The following is a 15,630-nucleotide window of genomic DNA, read 5'->3' as shown; positions in this document are numbered from 1 at the left end:
ATGTGACCCTCCATATGAGCGTCCGTGTGAGCATCCATGTGAGCGTGTAAGCGTCCATGTGAGCGTCCATGTGAGTGTCCGTGTGAGCATGTGACTGTCCATGTGAGCGTCCGTGTGTCTGTGTGAGCATGTGAGCATCTGTGGCAGCATCCGTGGGAGCATCTATGTGAGTGTGTGAGCGTCCATGTGACCATGTGAGCATCCGTATAAGCATTTGACCGTCCGTGTGAGCATCCGTGTGAGCATGTGAGCATCCGTGTGACTGTCTGTGTGAGCATGTGACCGTCCGTGTTGAGCATCCGTGTGACTGTCCATGTGAGCGTCTGTGTGGGCATGTGACTGAGCGTCTGTGTGAGCATCCATGTAAGTGTGTGAGCATCTGCGTGAGCGTCCATGTGAGCGTCCGTGTGAGCATGTGACTGTCCATGTGAGCATCCGTGTGAGCGTCCATGTGAGCATGTGAGCATCCGTGGGAGCATCCATGTGAGCGTCCGTGTGAGCGTCCATGGGAGTATCCGTGGAAGCATCCATGTGAGCGTGGGAGTGTCCATGTGAGCGTCTGTGTGAGGGTGTGACCGTCTGTGTGACCGTCCGTGTGAGCATCCATGTGAGCATGTGACCGTCCATGTGAGCATCCGTGTGAGCATCCGAGTGAGCATGTGACCATATGACCATCCATGTGAGTGTGTGACCGTCCATGTGAGCATCTGTGTGACCGTCTGTGTGAGTGTCCATGTGAGCATCCTTGTGAGCGTGTGACCATTTGTGTGAGCGTCCATGTGACCGTCTGTGTGACCATCCAAGCGTGTGACCATCCGTGTGAGCATCCAAGTGAGCGTGTGACCATCCGTATGACCGTCTGTGTGACCATGTAAGCGTATGACCATCTGTGTGACCGTCCGTGTGAGCATCTGTATGACCATCCATGTGAGCATGTGACTGTCCGTGTAAGCATGTGACCATCCGTGTGAGCATGTGACTATCCGTGTGACCATGTGACCGTCCATGTGAGCATCCGTGTGAGTGTATGACCATCCATGTGAGCATCCCTGTGACCATCCATGTGAGCATGTGAGTATCCAAGCATGTGACTGTGTGAGCATGTGACCACTCATGTGACCATCCATGTGAGTGTCCATGTGAGCATGTGACCATCCATGTGAGCGTCCATGTGACCGTCTGTATGACCGTCTATGTGAGCACGTGACCATCCGTGTGAGCATCCATGTGAGCGTCTATGTGAGCGTCTCACCATATGTGTGATCGTCCACGTGACCATCTGTGTGAGCATTTGACTATCCGTGTGAGCATGTGAGCATCCGTGTGACCGTCCCTGTGACCGTCCATGTGAGCCTGACTATCTGTGTGAGTGTGAGCATCCGTGTGACTGTCTGTGTGACCGTCCGTGTGAGCGTGTGTCTGTGTGACCATCCATGTGAGCATCCATGTGAATGTCCAAGTGAGCGTCCATGTGACTGTGTGAGCATGTGAACATCTATGTAAGTGTGTAACCGTCTGTGTGTCTGTACGACCATCTGTGTGACTGTCCATGTGAGCGTCTGTGTGACCATCCGTGTGACCATCCGTGTGACCATCCGTGTGAGCGTGTGACCATCTGTGTGAGCATGTGACTGTGTGAGCGTGTGACCATCCGTGTGACCATCCGTGTGACCATCCGTGTGAGCGTCCGTGTGAGCATTCGTGTGAGTGTGTGACCATCCATTTGAGCGTCTGTGTGACCATCCATGTGAGCGTGTGCACACGCTGCTGCCCACGCCCTCTAACGCCTGTCTCCTTATCATCACATGCTGACCGTCTGTGTGACCGTCCATGCAAGCGTGCGACAGTCCATGTGAGCGTGTGTGCACACTGCTGCCACACCCTCTAATACCTGTCTCCTTGTCTCGCCCTCTGTACCATCACCACGTGCTGACCATCCATGTAGCGTGTGCGCATGCTGCTGCCACGCCCTCTAACGCCTGTCTCCTTGTCTCGCCCTCTGTGCTGTCGCTGCCGTGTGCTGCCGTGTCTGTCGCTGCCCTGCAGTCCTCGCCAGTCGTGGAGGAAAAGGTAAAACCCATGAGGTGTGTCTACTGTGGTGCTGGGGGCCAAACAGCGGGCACATTAGGGCGTCGGTTATCAGCCCAAGATGGCTGCTTGGTCTGCTGTGAGGTGTTTCCTGTGGCAGATGTGAGAGGTCGGAAGGGCCGCCTGGCCGTGTTCATGAGACTGACACTGAGAAGGTGACAACCGCTGGGTCCCCTGCACAGCCACGCAGTCGGGCAGCGCCGCCCTCCCGGCCGTCTATGCTCTGCCCTCGCTCCACAAGTACCGCCTTGGTCACAGACGAAGGCACAGCGCCGACTCCTGCTAAGGAGGGGCGTGGGTCAGGTGGGGCTGGTGCTGACTCGGGGGGCCGATGGGCCAAGGAAGGCCCCCCTCTGCATCAGTCGGACCTGGACTCGTCGCCCAGCTCCCTCACTCACCAGCCTGTGTCAGAGCCGGCAGCACACCCATGATCCCAAGGGCAGCGTGATCCCCGAGGGTGGCGTGACCCCTGGGGCGGTGGTCTCTGAACCAGGGAGCATCTGCATCCCCTGAGGCAGCCACCAGGGCAAATCGGGGGTACGGGGTTAGTCGGCAAACGCTCACGAGCCTGAGGCCAGGGCCTGGGGGCCAGTGGGGAAGAGCAAAGGAAAGAGCAAAGGCAGCTCCTGATCCCGGGTGATTTCCATCGGAGGCGGTGGCCTGGCTGAGCTGCAGCCCGTCGTGTAGCTGTGTGGGTGGGAGAGCCGTACGTGCATTCCTTTGGCCTCCTGGGAGGCCAGAGGTCCCTCTGTCCCTGCTGTCCCCTGTAGCATCTGGTGACAGCTGGGACCACATCGGTTTCGGTCTAGGGACTGAAACGTGTCTGATGGTGTCAGGACTGGGCCTCAGGAGAGGCGCTGCCCGCACCAGCGTTGGGAGCCCAGTGGAAGTGGGGCCAGGAGGCCCCTGGCACATACAGGGCGGTTGAGGCCCAGCCTCCCACTGGGTTCATGCTCCCAGGGCCTGGTGGCTGGCTGCCTTCACGGTGGCCAGGCAACCTCATGGTTATTGCCAGAGCAGCTTGAGTGCCATGGACCAGCGGCCAAGATGGCACAGCCCGGCCCCAGCTGGCCCTGGGACCCTTGTGCTACAGGATACGGTGTTGTCCTGAACATGACAGACCAGACGGCCAGTCCCCAGAGCTGTATGCACCCCGCAAGGAGAGACCCCTTCCCAGGGTCATTCTTCGGAGCTCCCAGTCAGCAGCGCCCGCTGCGCTCCCCCGTTGCCATCTGCATTCTCCAAGCATGGCCAGAGCGGGTTCCTTGGACCCCTGAGGAAGCTCCCTTCCTTCCTACAGCCTCAGGACTGAGATGTACGCAGCAGAGGCTGTGGTGCCAGCAGACTCTAAATTCTTGTCCTGAATAGCCCTGAGCAGTGTGGGCTCCAGCGTCGGACTGCGTGGCCTGCCCCCCAAGACCTGAGGAGGTGGGGAGTCGGCCTGGCCTCCGGGACCTCTGGGCTGTTGACTGGAAGCCTCCCGTGGAGGAGGACGTGAAGGGAGACCTTGGGCTCCATCCCTGCTCTTGCTTACGGCCCACAGGAGGTCATCCTTAGGGACTGAGCCCACAGCAGGGGGCACCGAGCACTGTCCTGACACCTCCAGCTCCCCGACGCTCCTACCGTCTTGCCAGGCTGTCCAAGGCCAGGCAGTCCCAGGGTCCGTCTTCAGGCTCGGGGCTCCCTGACAGCAGAGGCGATGCGTGGGGAGGGACAAGACGCCTCAGGCTCCGGCTCCGGCTCCGGCTCTGGCAGATGTGTCAGGGTCAGTCCTTCCTCTGCACGTGTCGTGTTCAGATATTTTGCAGTGAGGCAGCCTCACGAACAGGAGCAATGAGGATGGCAGGAGGGCCAAGGAGCAAGGCACAGGGGCAGGAAGGCTGGATCCCTCTGCTGGTGCCGGGGGCAGAGGCAGGGCCGGCGGTAACACCACAGGGAGGCCGGGCTGGGCGCGCAGGAGACCACGGTCCGCAAAGGCATTGCTCACAGTGGCCGCGCGGCGCTGACTGTGATGCCAAGTCCCGCGGCCGGCCCTGCTGTGGGGCTTCTCAGCACACCCGGCTTGTGTCCGTTTAAAATTGAACTTAATAAAAATGAGAAACTGCAGCATCATGGGAGGGGAAACCCCACGTAGGATCGTAACTGAGTAGATGCTCGAGCTGGGCTGCGGGCTGGTGTGGAGTGGCCCTGTCACTCAAGGCCTGCTTGCCCTGGGAGGGCTTGGGTTCTCTTCACCGCCACCCTCTAACCATCGCTTCCTCTCCTCTCGCCCCCCATTTCAGCAGGAAGGAGCGCCCCACCTCCCTGAACGTGTTCCCCCTGGCTGACGGCACGGTACGTGCACAGATGGGGGGCAAGCTCGTGCCTGCGGGGGACCACTGGCACCTGAGTGACCTCGGCCAGCTGCAGTCCAGCTCCAGCTACCAGGTTTTGTAGCCGTGCCGTGGAGTGAGAGGCTCCTCCCTGTTGCTGGTGCTCGCCGTTCTCTGGGGCGGGAGCCCCGTCTGCAGGCAGCCCTTTGCCGCTCTTTCTGGGCCACTTGTCCTCTCCCCGCATGTGTGGCAGGATGGAGAAACCCAGGCAGGGTGTCAGGGGCTCAGGCTGCCCAGCAGGCCCTGTGCGGCTGTGGCTGCTCCACACGGCCTCGCGTCGGCACTTGCTAGTCCAGGCTAGACCTCCCTGCCCTTGGATTGACTACTCTGTAGCCAGGGGTGTCCAGGGCCTGTCAGGATTGAGCTTAGTGATCCTCTCTCAAACCACACGCCCACGTAAAGCCTCACCCTCACCCGGGCTCCAGCCAGACACGGCCTGCCCCTGAGAGCCGCGCCTCTGCTCTCGGAGGAGCGCCAGTGTCTAGAGTGCGGGGTTTGCCCTCCACTGGCAGAAAGGTGAAGAGAAAGCTCCTTCTCTCTGGGCCCCTCCCTGCCTGTCGCTGGTAACACTTCCTGGGTCCTGGGTTTGAGAAGGCAGAGCCCCGCCCCAGCAGGTACTCACAGCCAGCCAGTGAGTGCACCTCAGAGCGCAGGGGCCCAGAGCCAGGCCACTCGTTCAGGGCCCCCAGTCACTTACCGCCGGTTTTGGCCTGTGAGCTCACTGGCCTCAGTGCCAGGTAAAGACGGCCACCTTCCGGGGAAGAGGGGGTGCCCGGGTCTGGTGGATTTCCCACAGGGGCTGTCGGAGGATGTCCACAGAGACAGAGCCCCTGGACCTGTGGGCTGGGTTGGGCTGGTGGATGTGGGGTCTGGGACTTCTCCAGAAGCTTCCTACAGCACGCTTTGCCGACTGTCATTCCACCCCTGAGTGTCCATTGTGCCTGTGGGGGCTGCTGCAGGCTCCTGCTCCGTCAGCCCACCTGCTGTTGTGCTGCTCTGGGAGCGAGCTCCCCCATGGCATCTGGGACGCTCGTCCCCCAGCACACTCAGTCCCCCAGCACACTCCCCTGTCCTCCCCGTGCTCAGGGCTGGAGAGAGGGCGGCGGGGCTGCAGGCTCCCCGGGCCTTCTGGGCCCAGCCCTGCCACCTGGGCCCACCTCCTCTCACTCTCTGGCCCACACTCCCCGGGCCTGGAGCTGGGACCTGCCCATAGGCTTCTGAAGACACGTCAGCCTCAGCCGGGGGGAGCCCTTGCTTGACGCTCTCTGGCCTCCGGGCTGTCTCCTCAGGCCCGCTCTGGGCCCGCTCTTCTTCTCATGTTGTCTTTCCTTTCACCTCCTGCATTGTCTGAGATCGTCTCTCTCTTCATAAATTGTAGTGTTTTATGTTTTCGTTCATAGGTGTGTTTTATTTGATTTTTCTTTATTTTAAATTATTACATTTAAGTTCTTTTTATTTTATGCTCTAGGTTTTGAGGTTTTCTAATTTCTTAATTTTTTTGTTGTTTTTTGTTTTGTTTTGTTTTTGTTTTTATGTACTGTATTTTCAGTGTTTTAACCAAACAGTTGTGGCTACTCATGGTGAGGAATGACCGCTAAGAGTTTGGGTTCTTTCAATGCATTTGGAGGTCACTGCTACACGTTGATGTTTAGGAGGTTGAGAGGTTTGCCTTTAGGTAAGTTGTGGCCAGGGGGAGTGTCCCGTGGGTAAGTGGTGGCCCCATAGGGTGACAGAGAGCTAGGGGCACCTAGGGGAGGCGCAGTCAGACTGCAGAATTCCCCACAGCCACCATGAGGGCCAGGAACAGGCCGGGGACCCGGCCATGGAGGAAGGCGGCCCAGAAGCGTTTGTCTGATGTGCACAGCTACGCCCTGCCTGGCCACATGGGGTTCCCTATTTTCTCTCTGCCGGGTGGTGGCAGAGTCCAGTAGGACACCAGGTGCCTGTGACGCATTGGGTAGACAGGTTCTTTGAGAACGTCAGCGCAGACTCTTGTGTGAGCGGCACTCGCTTCCTCCAGCATGGGGGGTGACATGAAGAGCAAGGGTTTTCTTCTCACACTGGGCCTAGTGGCAGAGCCACAGCGCATCTCAGACCTTTCCACAAAGCCGCTCCGGGAGGCGGGCCGCGCCCACGTGAGGCTCTCCCTCGGCACTGCTCACCTTTTGGAGCTGGACGCGTATGGCCCTGGGCCGCTGGGACACAGTGGGTGTGGAGCGTCATCCCTGGCTTCCACCTACGAATGCCAGGAGCACCCCCTTCACGTGTGACCACAAAAATGTCTCTGGACTTTGCAAGCATCCCCTCGGGGCAGTTAGCCCGATTGAGAATGGCTACTACAGAGGAAGGTGTGTCATTTTGAGATTCCTTCTAGAAAAATTTAGGAGCCTGGTAGGTGAAGCAGAAATCTGTCCTCTGAGTGAGTGGCTGTGTCTGGTACAGAGAGGCTCCGTGCCCTGAGCCTGGCAGTGACCAGAGAGGCCGGGCAGAGGCAGAGGTCAGAACTGGCCATGACTTCTGGAAGTCCCGTCTGCCCTGGTCACTTAAAGGCCGGTACAAGTTGCTGTGGAGAGGGCTGGACACCCCCTGGTCAGCCCCTCCCTGGGTGAGATCCTCAGCGTTAGAGTCCCCCGTGGTGCGCCCTCTGAGAAACCACGGGACCCTCCCCCCCAGCAGCTGCCTGGGACACACACAGTAGCCACCAGGGTGCCTCTGAGGCCTTGCCTCTTCGTGTACCTTAAGGAGGGCCAGGGGCCACGGGCAAGCTCTGTATGGGGGGTGATCAGGTCAGCTAAGAGGAGAACGTTGGGGGCTCTTTTTCTTGGGCTGGTTCAGTATCTTTGTTAGGAAAGACCATCGGAAAGAATGTTTATTCGCATTCCGTATTCATCACATAGAATGTGCTGCTCCCTAACGAGCTTCCCGAAGTAGACAGCTGGTTGCACTTTCTCATAATCTGGGCTGCCCCCACCCCCCAGAATATCTTGGTGGCGTCCCGTTCTGTGAGAAGGGGATTGCGGTTTCTTTGCGCTTGCACTGGTGTTCAGGGCTGAGCTCTGGTCCAGTCAAGCCGCAGGGTCAGCACCTTATGGTCATTCCCTGGCCCTGACCTGAGCCCGGGGAGGAACATGGGGCAGGCGCAGGTGGGCCCAGCCTCGAGCTCTTCAGCACAGCGATGGTGACCGGGCAGCGGTGGCGGCCTGACCAACCCTTCTTGGGTCCCGTCAGAGCCCTCTGCACTGCCAGGGCTAGACTTGTTTCTGAGCAGCCACAAGCTACAGGGGGCTGCCGCTGTATCCCCGGCAAGGCGCTGGCCTATTACAAGCAATTGTCCTGGGGAGGGCACCAGTGGAAAGCCCCGTTCCGAGCCATTTCAGGAGGGTGGCACTGCTTCTGAGGAGCCAGAGGCAGCGGCCGGATGAGCAGAGCCACTCAGGAGTGGTGAGGCCCAGAAGGGTTAGCCTGGCGGGTGGCAGAGGAGCTCTGGCCCGCAGGGTGTTGAGCGAAGCAAAGTGCAAGGCATTGGTGCGCGGGACCTCAGGCAGCCACGCCAGAGCCGCAGGCCAGGGGCCGACGCTGACTCGCTCTCCCTCCTCCCTGTGTTTGGCCCTAGTGTCCTCAGGATGAAATGTCCGAGTCAGGCCAGTCCTCAGCGGCCGCCACACCCAGCACCACAGGCACCAAATCCAACACGCCCACATCCTCTGTGCCCTCGGCCGCCGTCACACCCCTCAACGAGACCCTGCAGCCCCTGGGGGACTATGGCGTGGGCTCCAAGAGCAGCAAGCGTGCCCGGGAGAAGCGCGACAGCCGCAACATGGAAGTCCAGGTCACCCAGGAGATGCGCAACGTCAGCATAGGTGGGCGCCCACCTGCGGGGCTCTGGGCTCCCTCGGGCAGGAGGCAGGGCTTGGTTTGGGTAGATGTGAAACAAACGCGCGAGGCGGCCAGTGCAGGCAGCAGAGACGTGTTCCCCACCGCCCGGAGGCTGGGCTCCAAGACCAAGGTGCTTGCAGGGTGGGTTCCTCCTGCGGCCACTCCTTGGCTTGTAGACACCACCTTCTCCCTGTGTCCTCAACGGTCATGCCCTGGGTGTGTCTGTGTCCTCATCTGCAATTCCTAAAAGGACACAACCCCATTGGATTAGAGCCACCACGTGACCTCATTTTACCATAATCACCTCTTGAAAGGCCCGGCCTCTAAATACAGTCATGCTAGGGGGTATCTATCAACATATGGATTTGGGGAGACACAACTAAGGTAGTAGCCTGCGTCACCCTACAGCACACTGCCCCGCTAACCAGTAACCTGCGTCACCCCACAGCACACTGCCCCGCTAACCAGTAACCTGCGTCACCCCACGGCACACAGCCCAGTAATGGAAAGAGAAGAGGGGAATGAGGGCTGAGAGGAGGTCCAGCCACTGACTTGCTTGGACGTGGGATCTCTGGGGACTGGGCTTACTGCTGACACTGCCATGCAGAGAGGCTGCTGCAACCCACCCCCCTCCAGCCCCCACCTCAGATGCCCACTGTGCTGGGGTTCGACCTCTGCCCAGCCAGCCCGGGAAGAGCCGTTTGCTGATCATCCCCACCTGGCGGGTGGTCCAGCTCCAGCCCACCAGACTCAGGTTCCGAGGGGAGCCATGAGCAGGGCAGAGGCTGCCAGACCCTCTCCTGACCCCAGGTGCCCCTGTGCTCTCCCCTAGGCATGGGCAGCAGTGACGAGTGGTCTGATGTTCAGGACATTATTGACTCCACTCCAGAGCTGGACATGTGTCCAGAGACCCGCCTGGACCGCACAGGAAGCAGGTACTGGCTTAGGCCAGGCTCTGGGGTCCTGGGGGCTCAGTATTTATCGATGTCTTTGGTGAAGGCTCCCTCTGCCACCATTGGGAGAACCATCAAGGCTGTGGCCTACCACCTCCTGTCCACGCCTGGCCTGCACGGCAGTGTGGGCATTCAGTGGCCACGGTGGGAGGTGTTGGAAGAGTCTGCAGACACAGCCACTCCGGGCTACCCACTGACTCTGCTCTCTGTCCCAACCTGTACATCCCAACAGCCCAACCCAGGGCATCGTGAACAAAGCTTTTGGCATCAACACTGACTCCCTGTACCACGAGCTGTCGACGGCAGGGTCAGAGGTCATCGGGGATGTGGACGAAGGGGCTGACCTCCTAGGTAAGTGCAAGCCTCCCCCGGCGCCTGCACAGCGCTGGGGCTCTCTGCTGTTGGTTTTGTGGGTAATGAAAGTCCTCTGTCAGCTGTGAGCTAGGAACCTTTTTTTCCAGCTTTATTGAGTTATATTTCATGGGTGATTGTCCCTCCATCTCCACAGGGGATTAGTTTCTGGACTGCCCCAAGGATACCAAAATCTGAGGCTTCTCAAGTCCCTGCTGTGACGTGGTGCAGTGTTTGTGCTCTCCCGTGTACTCTAAGTCAGCTCTAGGTTGTGTTGTAGATGCTATGTAAGTAGTTGCTGTTATGCTGTGTTGTTTAGGAAATAATGACAGGAAAGAAGTGTACACATCCGTGCAGACACGGCCACTGCACGCCTGTGCATTTTCCATGAGGCTGGCTGAACCCACAGATGCGGAACTCGTGGGCATCAAGCATTGACTGTATCATCAAATTCACCCCCTTCAAGTGCACGGTTCGGTGGTTTATAGCAATACTCACAGGTGGTGTGGCCACCCACACTATCTTAGTTTAGAATGTTCCGCCATCCCAGAAAGAAACCCATGTCTGTTAGCCTCGCCCCGTCTTACGCACACACCCTCAGGGCTGTCGACTTTCCAGGAGGTTGGGAGGGTGCCTGCTTGCCTGCTCCGTGCCTGTTAGCCTCACCACACGCTCTAGGACCATCGACTTTGGAGGAGGTTGGGAGGGTGCCCACCTGCCCACTCCTCCGCAGACAGCCCTGGCTTCACCTCGGCACCACACATCTACACCGGACCTTTTGTGCCTAGGTCTGTGGTGGCTGCAAATATCAGGACCTGCTTCCTGCCAGCACATGGAGTCTCCTGTGCTCGCAGCGTCTGCTGGCAGCTGAGCACTGGCCATGTGGCTCTGAGCCCCAGGCCTTCACGCATGGTGGGTGGGCAGTAGGACAGCCCAGTCTGTCCCCTTGCACGCGTCAGGGTCCGAGCCTTTCCCCATGGCCTTGCTTCCCCCAGCCCGCGGGGTGAGAAGCTCCTGGATTCTAGGCTGCCTCCCGGTGTACTCCTGAGCTGTTTGTCTTATCTGGGGCAGGGGGACCCCCAGGGAGCAGAGTCATGTGGGGTGCTGAGCACCAGCAGGGCCTCAGCCTGACAGGGAGGTCTGTCTCAGCCTGACTTGAGTCAGAAAGTGCCCCAGTAGAGGCCACGTGTAACTAACGTCATGTTTACCATCTTAACCGAGTGGAAATGTTCAGTTCAGTAGTGTTGGGCACACTGGACTCGATGGTGAAAGGTAGAATGCTCCCCTGAGATCAGGAAGAAGGCGAGGGGCGCGCTTGGTGCTGTGAATTTTCTATGGAACTTTTCTCATGTGTTGCAAAAATATATATAAAAAATCTAAAGGAGATTAATCTTCAGAAAAATTCTGCTAAATAGGGGTAATCTCTTTTAATATTTTGATATCCTTCCACTCTACGTAATTCAGATAATGTGTATTTATTTATTTTTTTATTTTTATTATTTTTATTTTTTGAGACAGAGTCTTGCTCTGTCGCCCAGGCTGGAATGCAGTGGCACGATCTCGGCTCACTGCAACCTCCACCTCCTGGGTTCTCGCCATTCTCCTGCCTCAGCCTCCCAAGTATCTGGAATTAGAGACGCCCGCCACCATGCCCAGATAATTTTTGTATTTTTGGTACAGACAGGGTTTCACGATATTTACCAGGCTGGTCTGGAACTCTTGACCTCAGGTGATCCACCTGCCTCGGGCACCCAAAGTGCTGGGATTACAGGCATGAGCCACCATGCCCGGCCAATAATGTATATATTTTAGCTGTTTTTTTATTTTTTGAGAAAATGATATATGGTTATAGTAACATTTAAATAATATCAGAAAATGCCAAGAAGAGAGTAAAAACCAGAGGGAATGCCCCCACCACGCTATGATGATTTTTTTTTTTTTTTTTGAGACGGAGTCTCATTCTGTGGCCAAGGCTGGAGTGCAGTGACGTGATCTCGGCTCACTGCAACTTCTACCTCCTGGGTTTAAGCGATTCTCCTGCCTCAGCCTCCTGAGTAGCTGGGATTACAGGCGCCCGCCACGATGCCCAGGTAATTTTTGTATTTTTAGTAGAGACAGGGTTTCACCTTCTTGGTCAGGCTGGTTTCAATCTCCTGACCTCGTGATTGCCCGCCTCAGCCTCCCAAAGTGCTGGGATTACAGGTGTGAGCCACTGCGCCCGGCCAATTGTTGTAATGTCTTGGCGACACCCTACCGGGCACCATGGCCCTCAGACATATGACACACGTGTACGTGGAACACACAGTGTCAGGTTGCAGCTGCCCTTCTCATTGTGGGCAGTATTCTTATTTCCGTGGGTGGCAGCACTGACAGGCACGGCCACCGTCGGTCCTTACTGCAGCATCAAGGTGTCCCTCTGCTAGTGTCCCTATTTGTAGATGAAGAAACTGAGGCCGGGCATGGTGGCTCACACCTGTAATCCCAGCACTTTGGGAGGCCAAGGCAGGTGGATCATTTGAGGTCAGAAGTTTGAGACCAGCCTGGCCAACATGGTAAAACCTGTCTCTACTAAAAATACAAAAAAAAAATTAGCTGGGCCTGGTGGCGGGCTCCTGTAATCCCAGCTACTTGGGAGGCTGAGGCAGAAGAATCGTTTGAACCCAGGAAGCGGAGATTGCAGTGAGCCGATATCGTGCCATTGCACTCCAGCCTGGGTGACAGAGAGAGAGACTCTGTCTCAAAAAAACACTGAGGTCAGGGAGGGTGAGATGGCGGTGAGAGCTCGGACTTGAACGCAGGGCCAACCCAGACAGGCCCGACCCAGAACAGCAGCCCTAACTCCGAGCCAGGTCTGTGCTATTCGGTAGCTCCAATGAGATGAGATTCCGCACTATGTAATTAATTCCCTTACGGTGTACAGTCCGACGGGTCTTAGCACGCTCGGTGTTTAAAGTCACATCATTTTCACCCCCAAAAGGAAACCCTGTGACTATTAGCAGTCACTTTGTCTCCCCGCCTCCCCAGCCACAGGCAAACACAAATCCACATTCTGTCTCTGTAGATTTGCCTGTTCCAGACATTTCACAGAAATGGGCCTTTTCTGCCTGGCTTCTTTAACCTTGCGTCACGTCTTCAAGGTCCATCCCAGCTGCAGTGTGTCAGTGCTTCCTGGCTTTTCACTGCTGAGTAGCGCCCATCACATGGACGGACCACACTGTGCTCATCTGTTTGCCCTGATGGGCCCCTGCTTGGTGCTTTCCACCTTGGGGGGCTGTGAATCGTGCTCCAGCCACATTCTGACCCCCGCCTGGCTCCAAGAGATGACCAGGATTGGCAGCTTCCTCACCAGCCAGGGACTCTGTGGCCTGCACATGAGCCCACCGTCTTTGCTGTGGTACCCTGTGCTCAGCCCGTGGCCTTTGTGCTGCCTCGCCCTGCTGCACAGCCACCCCCTGCAGCGCCCACCTAGAGGGCACTGGCCAGGAGCCTGCTTTCCCATGAGACCCTGGCGCAGTCCTTTTCTCGTACCACGATGGAGGCCGTGAGTCACTGTGCGTTCCATGCTCTCTGTGCACTCTGGGCTCTGCCACCCTACTCTTCAGGGTGCTGGTCGTCTGGGCACCGCCGAGCTCAGGCTGGCATGAGAGCCTGCTCTTGAGAGTAACAGACCTTTTGGTGCCTTTCCAGAGCCTTAAACATAATGTGTATAAGAAAGGCAGGGAGGCCAGGGGCAGTCACTCACACCCGTAATCCCATAGCTTTGGGAGGCCAAGGCAGGAGGATCACTTGTGCCTAGGAGTTCAAGACCAGCCTGGTCAATATAGCGAGACCCCGTCTCTACAAAACATTTTATAAAAAATTAGGCAGGCATGGTGGTGTGCACCTGTACGTCCCAGCCACTTGGGAAGCTGAAGTGGGAAGATCACTTCAGCCTGGGAGGTGGAGGCTGCAGTGAGCTGTGAGCACACCACTGCACTCCAGCCTGGGCGACAGAGTGAGACAGGAAAAGAAAAAGTCAGGCAGTCCTGAGGAGTGGGGACCTCCTGCTGCTGCAATCTGTTGATGGAACATTTTTGAAACAGAGGAGCCTGCTCTCTGGCAACCAGGATGGGCGAACGAGCGGGGACCTGTGCCCTCTGCCCTAATCAACTTGCCCGGGGCCTTGCCCCATGTCCAGCTCAGCTGCAGAACGGGCACGAACTCCTGAAGACAGCAGGGAAAGGAGTACGCCCTCGTGAGGCTGCCAAGCAGGGGAGAGCCTGGGACCTGCACGGATCTGGGAAAGAGCGTCATTTCAGAAACACATCCGCTTTGCACGTGACGGAAGCTGCTTCTGCCCAAAGTCAGCAGGTGGAGGGCAATGTCCCTCCATCCAGTGCCTACGTGGCGGCCCTGCGCCTCCCTCAGCATTTTTACTCTGAATTCCTTTGGTGATGGAGAAATGAAAAGAGCCCAGGTTGGGCATCTGTTGTATTCCATCGAATCTGAGACAACACCCATTTTAAGACTTTTTTTTTTTCCTATACAGGTGGGCTGTTGCTATGTTGCCAGGGCTGGTCTCACACTCCTAGGCTCAAGTGATCCTCCCACTTTGGCCTCCTAAATCATGCTGGGATTACAGGTGTGAGCCACTGCACCCAGCCCACATACCATTATTATTATTATTATTATTATTGCTATTATTATTATTTTTGAGACGGAGTCTCGCTCTGTCGCCCAGACTGGAGTGCGGTGGCGTGATCTCGGCTCACTGCAAGCTCCACCTGCCGGGTTCACGCCATTCTCCTGCCTCAGCCTCCTGAGTAGCTGGGACCACAGGCGCCGCCACCACGCCTGGCTAATTTTTTGTATTTTTTAGTAGAGACGGGGTTTCACCGTGTTGGCCACAATGGTCTCCATCTCCTGACCTTGTGATCCACCCACCTCAGCCTCCCAAAATGCTGGGATTACAGGTGTGAGCCACCACGCCCAGCCCCACATACCATTATTTTAGGAATCTTCAAGAAAGAAAAAAACTGCTGCAAATTAAACTATAATGTGACAGTGATTGTTTAAGACCCACTGACATTTCAGAAATGTTAACATAGGAAAAAATGTATGTCTTAGAATTGGCATAATAGGACTGGCTGGGCGCAGTGGCTCACACCTGTAATCCCAGCACTCTGGGAGGCCGAGGCGGGTGGGTCACGAGGTCGAGGTGGGTGGGAGTTCGAGACCAGCCTGGCCAAGATGGTGAAACCCCATCTCTACTAAAAATACAAAAAAAATAGCCAGGCACCGTGGCAGGCACCTGTAATCCCAGCTACTCAGGAGGCTGAGGCAAGAGAATTGCTTGAACCTAGGAGGCAGAGGTTGCAGTGAGCCAAGATCGCACCACTGCACTGCAGCCTGGGCAACAAGTGTGAAACTCTGTCTAAAAAAAAAAAAATGGCGTAATAGGGAGTAAGGGAATTAATACTCACTGAGCACATGGCTGGTGCTGGGAGCTGTACCAGCTATTACCACACAATCTGGTGGGAATTTTACAGCAAATATGCACTGAGGAACTTATTTTTCTGTTTTACAAATGACTAACAATCAGAGAAGTTATACTACGTGCCCTGCATTGCTGAACTGGAATCTGGAATCCGCACAGCTGATCTTTCTCTCCACTCTGCTCTGCACAGACAAGGCGGCCCTGAGGAGAGATTCCACCGACGTAGTAGGCAGACATAGAAACTGTCCACAAATAGGCCGGGCGCGGTGGCTCACGCCTATCATCCCAGCACTTTGGGAGGCCAAGGCGGGCGGATCACAAGGTCAGGAGTTCAAGACCACCCTGGCCAACATGGTGAAACCCGTCTCTACTAAAAATATAAAAATTACCCGGGCGTGCTGGCAGGCTCTGTAGTCCCAGCTCCTCAGGAGGCTGAGGCAGGAGAATCGCTTGAACCTGGGAGGTGGAGGTTGCAGTGAGCTGAGATCATGCCACTGCTCTCCAGAGCGAGACT

General features: G+C 56.8%; 1 protein-coding gene across 15 annotated transcripts in view; it reads left to right on the top strand.

Annotated features, from left to right (window-relative positions):
- Positions 1-15,630, top strand: part of MAPK8IP3 (mitogen-activated protein kinase 8 interacting protein 3) — a 62,533-nt gene that overhangs the window by 30,192 nt on the left and 16,711 nt on the right. For 4 of the 15 annotated variants that reach the window (XM_031658596.1, XM_031658594.1, XM_031658595.1 and 1 more), the window contains exons 5-9: positions 2,047-2,070; positions 4,371-4,515; positions 8,074-8,320; positions 9,169-9,271; positions 9,522-9,640. In XM_031658596.1, the coding sequence (XP_031514456.1) occupies positions 2,047-2,070; positions 4,371-4,515; positions 8,074-8,320; positions 9,169-9,271; positions 9,522-9,640 (638 nt within the window). The other 11 variants (XM_017953061.2, XM_017953059.2, XM_017953063.2 and 8 more) reach the window with 9 other exon arrangements.

The sequence above is a fragment of the Papio anubis genome, chromosome 18, assembly GCF_008728515.1.
Source record: "Papio anubis isolate 15944 chromosome 18, Panubis1.0, whole genome shotgun sequence".
In the NCBI taxonomy this organism is placed as follows: Eukaryota; Metazoa; Chordata; class Mammalia; order Primates; family Cercopithecidae; genus Papio; species Papio anubis.
Note: the sequence above shows the minus strand (reverse complement) of the source record. Positions and strands in the feature narration are given on the sequence as shown.